Here is a 13,369-nt window from a genome sequence, read left to right as displayed (position 1 = left end):
TCTTAGTACTGAAACGAATACAGATAAGGGTTTCTGTCATTGTTCTGTAAAATTTGGGGAGGCTGCTACGTAAGGTGTTAGATTTATTGTACATCAACTGCAGCTACCCGGCAAAAACACCATCCAGAGCCACTATCCAATATGGCGGTCACTCTCTTTTACACGTTAGATCAGCCTGACTGTCCGGTGGATTTACACGGAATGGGTATGCCCTGTAAGTTCAGACACCAAACAAACTCTCTGGGGTAAAAAATCTGAATATCGTTCAGTTTAAGTCACCGTTTCCACGGTTGAAAGTGAGTCATACCATCAAAAACGCTATTTTGAGGGTAGGCGTGGTCAAGGACCTGTGACGTCATAGTACAATATTGCTCAAATCCAGGAACAACGGTTTTGAGAAGAAGAAATGCATATCTTTGAATACACATAAGTCTGTGACCCAAACACGGCTGTTAAACATCTGATCAATAGCACTGAAGACATATCCTTAACTTGTTTGGTATACCTGTATGAGCAGAAGAATTTGCGGTAACCAACACAGAAAGACTGTCAAAGTCTGGAACGCTTGTTTCTTTTTGCGTTTTTCGCCGTTTTGCATCCTACAGACTCTAAGCAACAGTACTATATCACTTAGAGTGCATTCTCTTGCACTTTATTTTTGACCGTCTGTGCAACACTTCAGTGACCCATGATCTAAGCTGTTCACAGTTACAGTAACAGTTGCAAATCACTCGATAACTCCTGAGCGAATCTGGATACGATTACGTGGAAAACTCTTGAAGGCTTACTTCTCAGTCCAGATCCATCTTGTGCTCTCTGAATTATGGTTACACTCTCTTGGTGGGTTCCTTTCGTGATGTTGTAGCCCGCTTTTTTCCAATCTCCCTGGTGCAAACACTTTCTTCGTTCGTTCGTTGAAAATCAGTTACTAGTGCTGTCCCTTGATTTACTTCGGAGTGGTCTCCTCTTCGATTTTTAAGGGACATAACTCTCGCATGCGAACCCTTTCTTCGTATCGAAAGTAGCCGGCTCAGTTTGTTTTTGTTTTTGTTTGGTCTTGTGTTTGATGACTTTGCTAGTCCAATATTTTATGTATATATATACTCAACTAAAACTTAAATGTTTTTACTAGTTATTTAATTTTATGAGTTACAGTTCCTTTTAAGTACTGCTCTGTTCATTTTAGCATGTGCATAGATATGCAACGGCCAACGCACACAAGTGTGTGTGTGTGTGTGTGTGTGTGTGTGTGTGTGTGTGTGTGTGTGTGTGTGTGTGTGTGTGACGGTGTGTGAGTTTACGCAGTATGTGTGTGTATGGGGGATGTGTGTATGGGGGGGTGTGGGGGTATATGTGTGTGTGTGTGTGTGTGTGTTTCGGTAAGCGAATATCAGTCAGCGGTTTGTGTGTGTGCATGCGTGTGGGCGTGAGTGCGGCATGTGCGTGTGCGTGTGCGCGCGTGCGTGCGTGCGTGTGTGTGTGTGTGTGTGCAGTCTTTTGCTTACGTTTACAATTATTCTCTGTATATGTTCCAAGGCAGGGCCGGACTAGGCAAAGAGGAGAGAGAGGGGGGGGGTGGGGGGGGTTGCCAGTGGTTGTCCAGGGGGATGTTCTCCCTGGCGGGGACAAGGGGCAGAGCCCCTTGTGGGGGTCAGGGGGCAAAGCCCCCTGAAGCTGATGGGTAGGTCATATTCTGAGATAGGAAAATGGTCGCTCCTTGCATGAAACGGCATAAAATAAACAATAATAAAAAATGTTTTAAATAAGTGAGGTACATGTTTAGGCTAGGGGGGGGGGGGGGGGTTGCGCAACCCCCATAACACCCCCCCCCCCCACCGGTAGTCCGGCCCTGCAAGGACAGGTTGGAAGTTGAGGCTAAGCCTAAAACCTTTATCCTGACGTAACAAAGTTAATTATGATCTCTCTCTCTCTCTCTCTCTCTCTCTCTCTCTCTCTCTCTCTCTCTCTCTCTCTCTCTCTCTCTCTCTCTCTCTCGCTCTCTCTCTCTGTGTTAAGCATTTGATGTGTACATATTCCATAACATTTTTTTAAATCTCATATTGTGTGTGTGTGTGTGTATGTGTGTGTGTGTGTGTGTGTGTGTGTGTGTGTGTGTGTGTGTGTGTGTGTGTGTGTGTGAATGTCCGTGTATATGATGTGATTAGAATAGGGGTGCCTCTCTGCATGGGGTGAAAAAACACTTGTTTGTAATGCTTGTATGCCACAACGCTCTCTCTGTCTCTCTCTGTCTCTCTCTGTCTCTCTCTGTCTCTCTCTCTCTCAAATTATTTAAAATGAAACAATATTGTACACACAGCAAAATTCAGTCAACTTCAGGTCAAACCAAGAACTTTGCACTTGATCCTACATGAAGAATTATTTTGGCAAACGTTAAATTTAACATAAAAAAGGTATTGTTTCAAAATTTCACTGCAGACCATTTTACTAAGCGTTTCGGGCGGGCGGGAAATAGCTCAGTCGGTAGAGGCGCTGTCTTCAAAACCAGTTGTCGCAATCGGCGTGGGTTCGATCCCCACGTTCGGCGAGGGATTTATTTCCTAGAGTCAACATCGTGCAGACTCTCCTCGGTGGCCGCATGCACACGATAAAGAACCCAAGTTCACAGCGAAAGTCTCAGGGCTCGGAAACATGAATACACGCATGCAGGAAACAAAATGTGTGGGTAGCGCCGTATACTGTATGGCAGCTCGCTTTCCCCATGGAGAAAGCAGCCCGAATTTCCATGAGGGCAACCTCACAGGACTATATAAAATCTTATCCTTATCGCGTATCCTTATCCTTTAACTTTTAAAGCAATTGTTAAATTCTCTTTTGAAAACTTTTTTGTGAGAAGCGTTTCCAGCTAACGTTAATGAAAAATTAATTTCACATTTGATGCTAACTGTTTACAAAAAACTAACTATACTTATGTACATCTGACGTTACAAAAGTCCTTTCTCCTAAGTGAATATGTGCGTTCCCACGTGTTTGTTTGTGTGCACGTGCGAGCGTGTGTGTGACTGTGTGTGTGTGTGTGTGTGTGTGTGTGTGTGTGTGTGTGTGTATGTGTATGTGTGACGGTGTGTGTGTGGTGGTGGTGGTGGTGTGTGTGTGTGTGTGTGTGTGTGTGTGTGTGTGAGCACAAAGTATTCCTACGTGTATTTTGCAAATGCACAGTTAACAAGTTTGAAAATATCTCATGTCATCTCCAACAAACGGCTTAATTCACACACACGCACGCACAAAACATAATGAATCTTATATGTATGACTACCTTGTAAAAACACACACAACACGTTTACATGCACAACTGGTGATATAAAACACAATTTTAAAAACAATGTTTTTTAATCAAATTTAAACAAAAAAAGTAATACTTAGCTGATAAGTTATATCAATAAAACAATAAAAATAAAAACACAAAATGCATGTATACTATTACTACTATACTGTACCGCAGTACTATGTACTGTAGTACTATAGTACAAAGTACCACAGTGTACCATAGTACAAAGTACTTCGTACCATAGTACTACTGTAGTACAAGGTACATCACAAAAAAGTACCATAGTACAAAGTACTAGGTACTATAGTACTACTGTAGTACATGGTACATTCAATAAAAAGTACCATAGTACAAAGTACTAGGTACTATAGTACTACTGTAGTACATGGTACTTTCACTAAAAAGTACCATAGTACAAAGTACAAAGTACTATACTGTACCACAAAGTACTATAGTACATGGTACATTTACTACACAGTACTATAGTACAAAGTACCATGTACTACAGTATGTACTATAGTACATGGTACATTTACTATAGTTTACTATAGTACAGGGTACATTTACTATAGTTTACTATAGTATACTATAGTACATCGTGTGGTACTTTTTCAGCTGGGCGGTCACTGACCGGTCACTGACCCCAAAGCAGGAAGTGTTTCCTCTCTCAGATATGACAGGAACCACCTCTCATGGCAAAAACTGGGAAGAAGGTCGTGTCTATAAACAATGGACCTGGCTTTGATCTCGCCGGCTTATTTTCATTCTTCGACTACCGGTATACTTTTTCAATTTTGGTGCGCCCTATCGGCCCCCTGCGTCCAATGGGTGACTGGATTACACATTTTTTTTAAAAAGAAGGGGGTGCATCTTAGATAACGAAGCGCCTTGTCACCCGGAAAGTACGGTACATGACTATATTTATGCATCCAGTTTCATGAAAGGTATTTTCAAGCAGCTTGTGTTATCCCTTGTGTTATCGGTTCTCAGTATGGTTGTATCTTTCACAACAGTACAGTTTTTTTTTTTCAAGATAATCATATCGTATTCCCGCAGTGGGGCACTGCGGTTATGAAATTAAAGGCTCCTCCTGTTTTTGGAACCGCAGGAGCTTTCTAGTTTGCTGTTAGGTAGATTTTTGGTTCCTCTTTCCTGTCATGCTCTCTTTTTCTTCATGAATTCTTTTCTTTTTTCTGCCTTCTTGCTCATTCACCTGTATTTTTTCCAAAAATCTCTTCTCTTTCTGCTTGTCTCGCGATTCATGTATAGTTTAATCTGTTAGTGTTCTGATGTAAGTCCAGCAGTAGATAGGTTAAGCCTATTTTAACATACTGGAAACTGGTAATCTTCCAGTAGGTATTAATTTAGTTTTTCTAAAGCCTGCTGGGACACAAGTAATGGGTTAGTGCATTTGTAAACAGGAATCGCTTGACAAGTGGCCCCCTTCATCCCCCCCTTCCTCGTCCTGATATGGCTCTGCGTAGTCGGCTGGACGTTAAGCAACAAATAAACAAATAAACAAAACAAATCATATCGTATATATCTCATCATAACTATATTTTGCATTTAATTTTATCTGCTTTTGTTCAGGACGCAAGAGATGATGTGGGCGGAGCACAGAAGTGTGGAATGAAAGGCGTCCTTGTAAAGACAGGTAAGAGAGACATGGTAGGCATCATTCTGATTACATCGCTCAACGGCTATTGCCAGTTATCTCTCTGACCGGACGCGAAACTCCTATGCGAATCTATCAAAACAAGTTATCTCCGATATATTGTTTGCGAGCTGTGTTCGCGAGACGAAAATAATTGCAGATTGGCCGACTTCGACAGTGATCTCCGTTCTGTTCTTCACAGTTATGATAAAGACATCGTTCTAAGGTCAAAACAAGTCGAAATTTTGGGACTGCTGCCGGAAGGAGACCGTAATATATGGTTGCATCACTACAGAAGACCGGCACGGTTGGCCTAGTGGTAAGGCGTCAGCCCCGTGATCGGGAGGTCGTAGGTTCGAACCCCGGCCGGGTCATACCTAAGACTTTAAAATTGGCAATCTAGTGGCTGTTCCGCCTGGCGTCTGGCATTATGGGGTTAGTGCTAGGACTGGTTGGTCCGGTGTCAGAATAATGTGACTGGGTGAGACATGAAGCCTGTGCTGCGACTTCTGTCTTGTGTGTGGCGCACGTTATATGTCAAAGCAGCACCGCCCTGATATGGCCCTTTGTGGTCGACTGAGCGTTAAGCAAACAAACCAACAAATCACTACAGAAAAAATCGTCTGCTTCAGCGAACGCCGAAACCAAACGGTTGATTCTCAGGTGACACGTTTGCCATATTTAGAGTTGTTTGCACAGTAAATACAGCCGCGAAAAAATAGCTCCCTTGAAACTGTCTTACAAATCAATTCCTTTGTAATTTAAAAATTACACAACACCATGAAAAATCATTATCGACGATCGCGAATCTGCTTATATCAATAATACATTACAAAAAGCTCTAAATATGTAAAAAAAATCGAAACTCAAGGCATCCTGTCTGGGAGAGAATGAGCCGAACTCATTTTGACCCGAGGTCAGGATGGGTAGGCATAGGCATCCTGAACTCAGGTCAAAATGAGTTACTTCCCTTCGGGTCTCATTTATCCCTGACAGGATGCCTTTGTTTTCCTTCTCTGGAGAGGAAATCGATTTTTGACTCACATGCGAAGCAAAAGTGAGTCTATGTACTCACCCGAGTCGTCCGTCCGTCCGTCCGTCCGTCCCGGCGTCCACCCGGAAAACTTTAACGTTGGATATTTCTTGGACACTATTAAGTCTATCAACACCTGATGTGGCCTGATGGTGTATGGTTACAAGATCTCAAAAAACATGTGCGGCAACTTGACCTCACTTCAAGTTCAAGGTCACAGGGGCCGTAATTGTTGTCTTAAAAACGACCATTTTTCACATTTTCGCATTTTTTTCTGAAGTTATCGAGAATGGCAACCTTAGCTATGTATGCTATACAGGGCAATGTAAGCCCTATCTTTGGACACCAGTTTGGTTGACCTTGCTTCAAGGTCAAGGTTGCAAGGGTCCTTTAAAGTTGGATTGTATACATATTTTGAAGTGACCTTGACCCTGAACTATGGAAGATAACTGTTTCAAACTTAAAAATTATGTGGGGCACATGTTATGCTTTCATCATGAGACACATTTGGTCACATATGATCAAGGTCAAGGTCACTTTGACCCTTATGAAATGTGACCAAAATAAGGTAGTGAACCACTAAAAGTGACCATATCTCATGGTAGAAAGAGCCAATAAGCACCATTGTACTTCCTATGTCTTGAATTAACAGCTTTGTGTTGCATGACCTTGGATGACCTTGACCTTGGGTCAAGGTCACATGTATTTTGGTAGGAAAAATGTGTAAAGCAGTTCTTAGTGTATGATGTCATTGCTAGGTTTAGTTATTTGACCTTGACCCTGAAGGTCAAGGTCATGTAAAGGTCAAGGTCAAGCATGTGAGTCGTATGGGCTTTGCCCTTCTTGCTTTTACATATTTAGAGCTTTTTGTAATGTATTATTGATATAAGCAGATTCGCGATCGTCTATAATGATTTTTCATGGTGTTGTGTAATTTTTAAATTTAGAAAGGAATTGTTATGACACTTTCAAGCGAGCTATCTTTCGCGGATGTGTTTACTGTGCAAACAACTCTAAATATGGCAAAAGTGTCACATGATAATTAACTTTGTCACGTGATCATAACAAAATGGCTACGGAGCGGACGACTTTTTCCGTACCCAGTTGGGAGTGATGCTACAATATCACGGTCTCCTTCCCACAGCAGTCTCAAAATTTCGACTTGTTTTGACCTTAGAACGATGTCTTTATCATAACTGTGAAGAACAGAACGGAGATCGCTGTCGAAGTCGGCCATTCTACAATCACTTTCGTCTGTTATCAGAAACATTAGCGAAAAACATATGGGAGATAACTCTGTATTCTTGTTTTGATAGATTTTCCTTTAATGCGCGTAGTAATTATTCATCCTGTCAGAGAGACTGAGCGATAGCGTGGACCAATGATTATCAGAATGAGGCATAGGAACATATAGTTCTTTTGTGAGTATAGTTTAACCTCCCTGTCGAGACCCCCTTACCCCCCGCGGGTTAGGGGGGAGTCCCATATTGGTTGGGACGAGAAAGAATTTACCCGATCCTCCCCAGCATGTCGTTAGAGGCGACTAACGGATTCTGTTTCTCCTTTTACCCTTGTTAAGTGTTTCTTGTGTAGAATATATAGTCAATGTTTGTAAAGATTTTAGTCAAGCAGTATGTAAGAAATGTTAATAAATAATAAAGTGTATTTATATTGCGCCTATCCCTTACAAAAAACAAAAATATTTGGCTCTAAGCGCATGTTAAGTCCTTTGTACTGGAAATTTGCATTCTCCCAGTAAGGTAATATATTGTACTACGTTGCAAGCCCCTGGAGCAAATTTTTGATTAGTGCTTTTGTGAACAAGAAACAATTGACAAGCGGCTCTATCCCATCAGCCCCCTTCCCTCCGTCGCGATATAACCTTGAACGGTTGAAAACGACGTTAAACACCAAATAAAGAAAGAACGAGACCCCCTTCTTCTTCAGCGTTCCAGAATTGTCTGGTTACGTGTGAGCTCGTTTTGCCCATTTGGGTTCGCCACACTATACTCTGAGAGCATAGTCAGCTTCACTCCGTTTTCGTTGAGTAGGCATGCTGGGTATTTTCGTGTTTCCATAACCCACCGAACTGTGACATGGATTACAGGATCTTTTCCGTGCGCACTTGGTCTTGTGCTTGCGTGTACACACGAAGGGGGTTAAGTCACTTAGCAGGTCTGCACATAAATTGACCTGGGAGATCGGACAAATCTCCACTCTTAACCCACCAGGCGGCAGCGACCGGGATTCGACCTCCCGATTATAAGGAGGCCGACGCCTTACCACCACGCCACTGCGCCCGTCGTTAAGACCCCCAATTTTAAGATGTCTCTTGTTTTAAGATTTTCTGTTTAGACTCATATCAGTAAAGTTACCTCTGTTTTATGACTCCCTCCCTTTTAAAACGTGATTTTCTCACAATTTGAAGGCCTGAAAAGTGGGGTAGTACTGTACCCTGTTGACCTTCATCCGATTAAGCTTTGGACTACACAGTGTGAATGATCATATGTGTGCATGACCTATACTTTCTAAAGAAAGATTCAAATGTAACAAGCATATGGGTCGCCATTTGAATAAGTATAAACCTTTTACTGCCTCATTGTGGAGTATGGGTGGTACACGACCCTAGTCTTCCAAATAGGAATAAACACAGTAAAATTGCTTCTTAAATTCCATATAGGTCATCCACTATCCACTTCCTCCGGACTGTGAAGTTTGAAGTACGTTGTCGTTTATTTGTTTGTTAAAAGAAAATGTGCCCCCCAAAAAGCAATCAGTATGAAGGTCCTATGGTGTTTGAGGATTACATAAAATCTCAATCAAAAACTCCCAAGAGTTTCAGAGATACAGACTCTTTTGTGAGGCTCTGGGTCGTCCATGACCCAGGAAGCATGGTGAAGCTTAAGACCTAAAATAAATGTGAGAATATCAGGTCGGGAGTCATAAAATTTAGGTAAATTTACAGCAGAAAGTCTTAAAAAGTCAGGTCTGAAGAGCGGGGAGAACTCTAAAAATCCGGGGAAGGGGAGGGGGGGAGTCTTGAAATAGCCGGGGGTTCCACTGTGTAATATATAATGGTTTTCCACTGTTCAGCGACCGATCTTGAAGTGTTCCGAGCAGTGAATGAGGCTAGCCATTTTCCAAACCAGATTTTCTGTACATGTATATATCAGTACCGGCCGGCTCCCACAGAAACTGGTCACTTTGTTATGCAAACGAGTTGACTCAAATTTGATCAACATGCACCTTTTACATTTTGTTTTCAAGGGAAAAACCTGAGGGAAATGTCAACTGAACTTCGCCAACAAATTATCGCAACAAATTTCGCACCCAAATTAAAGCATGAATTACCATGTCATTTAAGTCAAACTTTCTATGCCGGTTTAAGCCGTTCACTTAACAATGTGCATCATCTTTCAATTTAAAAGATTTCTTTTACAGGGATCATGTGACCACCGCTCAAATAAGGGTACCCTCAAAATTGACCGCTCAAAAACAGAAGGGACCAATTAAAAATCGACCAATAAAAGCACAATTGGCAAAACTTTGCCACTTTTACATATGAGAAGAGCTCAGTCAGCTTGCGTATTTTCTGTACTATGCTATTCCTACTGATCCAGATACCGTAGTCAAGTGAACGGCCTTAACTGGCATAGAAAGTTTGAACTAAATGACACAGAATTTTATGTTTTAATTTGGGTGCAAAATTTGTTGCTATAATTGTTTTTGGCAAAGTTCAGTAGGTGTAAAGCGTTGCCCATTTGTGACCCTCCACCACGGAATGAGTCGCATGTCACCTTTGTATGATTTTCATACTTATACATTTTCCTAAAGAGTTTTTTATGCTCGATCCAGTGGTGAAACCCGTTTGAGAAAAGAGCGAAAACTTTTTGAGTTATAAGCCTGTGATTAAGGTGACCCTCACTCTGTTACCAGACACCCCCAGATTTATATTAAGCCTAGTGCAGAACCGCGCGAGGTGACATGCGACTCATTCCGTGGTGGAGGGTCACATTTAGGCAGCATTTTCTTCTCTTCATTTTCCCCCAGGTAAAAAAAACTGGCAGTTGACCCCACGGCTGTACAGCTTGTACTTGTACTTGTTAGATGTTTGAGGCCAATTAGGCCTGTTCATCCTTCTGTGGTCGTTTTCGTAGTAAACTTTAGCAACTTTGGCATGCATGGTGGGATCAGCCTAGTTACTAGCTAGTTACTAGTAGCACTCAGGATCAAACACAGCGTTACTCTTTCATCCAGTAATACTTTGTCATACTTCAGGGAACGGATGCTGTTTCAAATTTCATCGGGATATGGTGTAAATTGATATTTGTCTGAGCTTTTGATACATTTGTGCAGGAAAATACCGCCCAGGAGATGAAAACACCATCGGCCCCCCTCCAGCCCATGTTGCAAATGATTTCGCTGCTGCCGTGGATTTCATTCTATCTTCATTGATTGTCTGAAAAGTGTGTGTGTGTGTGTGTGTGTGTTATTGACACTGAATGTATTGTTTTGTGAATAACAAACGTTCCAACAACCTACCTTTCTTGCTTTTTTATTCTGAATTTTGGAACGTTGGCAGTCTTTGTTTTTGGATTTATTTTATGGAAAGTATATCAGTTGACATTCTGATGTTTGTCTATTTTTTGTTTTATTTGTTGTTTAATTCTGCTTGCATGATTTGAATTTTGTGTTGTAGTTGTCGTTCTTATCAGGTTGTGTGTGTGTGTGTGTGTTTGGTGTAAACTTGTTTTTATTGGGAAAGGGCTGTGTGAGGAGAAAGAGAGACAGACAGTCAGACAGACACAAACACAGGCACACACACGCACAAACAACAGGCACACACACACACACACACAAACCACAACCACCACCAGGATAGGCCACACTCACTTTTTCTTTCACATTTTAATTTTGGTAATAGCATTTAAGTCAATCCAACCTATCAGGATTGCAAAGCAGGGATCATTTGTCAATTTCATAACAAAGTACATACAATTTCAGCCGGTTACACCGGCCCCTGTGGCGCAGTGGTTAGCGCATCGGGCTGCGGGCCGGGAGGTCGTGGGTTCGAATCCCATCAGGGTCATGTGGGTTTTTCGGGCTACGGTCGGCTCCTACCCAGAGTGGAAGTGCTATGGTTCCTATGGGAAGGCTGGAATCACACAGCCGAGTATCATTCACTTAACGAATGCGACTTTGATGGTGCTCAGGTTCTGTTTACCTCACCAACACCGCAGGTGCGGCAGTTTTCGGGCCTGGATGACGCCAGGGATATATTATGGCAGTAAGCGTCGAGTGCTGCCCTGTCACGTAGTCTCAAACCAAATTGGAAATCCATAGCATCATCATTATAATCATCCTCATCTCATTAATCATCCAAAATTATAAAATGTCCTTGCTCTTGTGGCCCTTCATGCCCGGAGCTCTCATGGTGACCTTGGTCTCATTGTTCCTGTTCCATCCTTCCCTGACTAGTACTTCTGCTGTCAGTCTTCAACGTGTGACGTTCTGGGGGGTCGACGGAGGGACGTGGTGGCGGTCTGCTCTCTGGAGGGGACGCTCACTTAGTCTGGCTCCGCGACTTAGCAGTCAATGTCGTTAGTAGGGGGCATAGTAGGTAGTGGGCTGACCCACTACTGAACACCGTCGAAGTGACTCAGCAGAAGTGCAGTGTCAACTTCCGAGGGTAGCCTACCGCAACGACCCGAAAATCCCTCCCTGGAACGTCTGTAAAATCGACAGGTCTGGCAGCGGAACGAAATTCAGATGTGGAGAACACCGGAACAAGGAACAGGTGTAAGGAAAAAAAAAATTTCAGCCGGTTACTGCCTTAAAATGTGCATCATCGCAGGTTTCTGCTGGAATAGCAGGAGTGTCTTAATTATGAGACAACACAAGCACACACAATGGGTATGGTGATTTATGCCTCCTAATATATCCTAATTTCATACTCTAAACCTCCCTGCAGATGTAGGTTAGGTGCACAAAAATAGCCTTTTAAAAATGCAGTATGCAAAATAAATATGCAGAGGAAATTTCTACATTTGCTAGGCAGGTGTGCTCTAATAGAATTATTTACCAAATAATTTAAAGTTAACCAAAGTTAATTAAAGTTAAGTGAAGTACAGCCTATTTAGCATGTTCGTTTTCTCCCTTACAGGTAACATTGTCTCAAAAACGACATAATCTGCTACAATTATATAACGCCTCTGTAAATCTTTTTGCCTTTAAAGTAGATTCATGGCCTTTTGTGTGGGCACCTTCTTTTTCTTCACCAGCGTTCGACCTTAAAGCCACAGTAAGCCTCCCGTAAACCATCACAGATACTGTCAGGCTTTTACACACAGTACAAACACCCTTTCATCAAGTTTACACACTCACCGCCTTTGAACATCCTAGGTGCCCTCCGAAAAGAGCCATCAATTTTCAACGAATTTATTTTTGCGTAAGCTCATCTGCGGCACATAATTGTGTACCTCTGAATCTAAACGCAACAAACGGCTGCGATTTACACGAACTAGAGCGATGACAGTTGACTGTTCAGAGGAACGGGCGCTAGGCAGAACCGTCGCCTGCTACGAGAGTCGATTTGCGTGACACGTTTCGAGGCTTTTCTTTTTTTAAACTTTCAAAACTTCGATTTGTACTGATCTTGTCTTGATGAAAAAAAAGAATTCTTTTATGATTTAAGAATGTTTGTGTAACAAGCTGTCAATTTGTTATCTACATTTAAAAAGTTAGTTCTAGCGCCAAAATGAGGCGCCTGATTTGCTGATCAGAGGGTCCACGAAAATAAATTCTTTGAAAATTGCTCCCTCTTTACGCAGGGAACCTAGGATGTTCTCAAGCGGTGAGTGTTTAAACAAAAGGGTGTTTGTACTGTGTGTAAAAGCCTGACAGTATCTGTGGTGGTTTACGGGAGGCTTACTGTATGACGGCTTACTAGTGCCAAAATTTTATTATTGTAATTATCAAGGGAAAATTAGTAATTTTCCCTTGATAATTACCATTTTCATGTGTTTATTAATAATTTTCCCGGGAAAATTACTAATTTTCCCGGAATAATTACTAACTTTCAACTGTTAATTGCTAATTTTTAGTTTTGGCTCACTTCCTGACGGATTGCTAGTGCCAAAACTAAAAATTAGTCATTTTCCCGTGAAAATGAGTAACTAACAGGTGAAAACAGTAACTGACAGCGTTAATTAGTAATTATCACGTGATAATGGGTAACCCCAGGTTTTGGCACTAGTAAGCCGTCATAGGGCTTACTAGTGCCAAAACCTCATAATTGTAGTTATCAATTGTAGTTTACCATTTTCACGTGTTAATTAATAATTTTCCTGGGAAAATTACTAACTTTCACCTGTTAATTACTAATTTTTAGTTTTGG

At 41.8% G+C, this 13,369-nt stretch overlaps 1 protein-coding gene and 1 non-coding gene across 4 annotated transcripts in view; both read left to right on the top strand.

Annotated features, from left to right (window-relative positions):
• LOC138951508 (haloacid dehalogenase-like hydrolase domain-containing protein 2) overlaps positions 1–10,619 on the top strand; it is a 56,762-nt gene extending 46,143 nt beyond the window's left edge. The window contains exons 6-7 of one of the 3 annotated variants that reach the window (XM_070323117.1): positions 4,877–4,954; positions 10,330–10,619. In XM_070323117.1, the coding sequence (XP_070179218.1) occupies positions 4,877–4,954; positions 10,330–10,428 (177 nt within the window). In that variant the 3' untranslated portion in view covers positions 10,429–10,619. The remainder of the gene's footprint in view (positions 1–4,876; positions 4,955–10,329) is intronic. The other 2 variants (XM_070323115.1, XM_070323116.1) reach the window with 2 other exon arrangements.
• A 369-nt stretch (positions 10,620–10,988) lies between these two features.
• On the top strand, positions 10,989–11,062 carry Trnar-gcg (transfer RNA arginine (anticodon GCG)). Its single transcript has one exon. It is a non-coding gene; the product is annotated as a tRNA-Arg (tRNA).
• Positions 11,063–13,369: the final 2,307 nt, after the last annotated feature.

Source organism: Littorina saxatilis, linkage group LG16 (assembly GCF_037325665.1).
Source record: "Littorina saxatilis isolate snail1 linkage group LG16, US_GU_Lsax_2.0, whole genome shotgun sequence".
NCBI classification, from domain to species: domain Eukaryota; kingdom Metazoa; phylum Mollusca; class Gastropoda; order Littorinimorpha; family Littorinidae; genus Littorina; species Littorina saxatilis.
The sequence above is the reverse complement of the archived record's forward strand: the minus strand, read 5'-3'. Positions and strand labels throughout refer to the sequence as shown.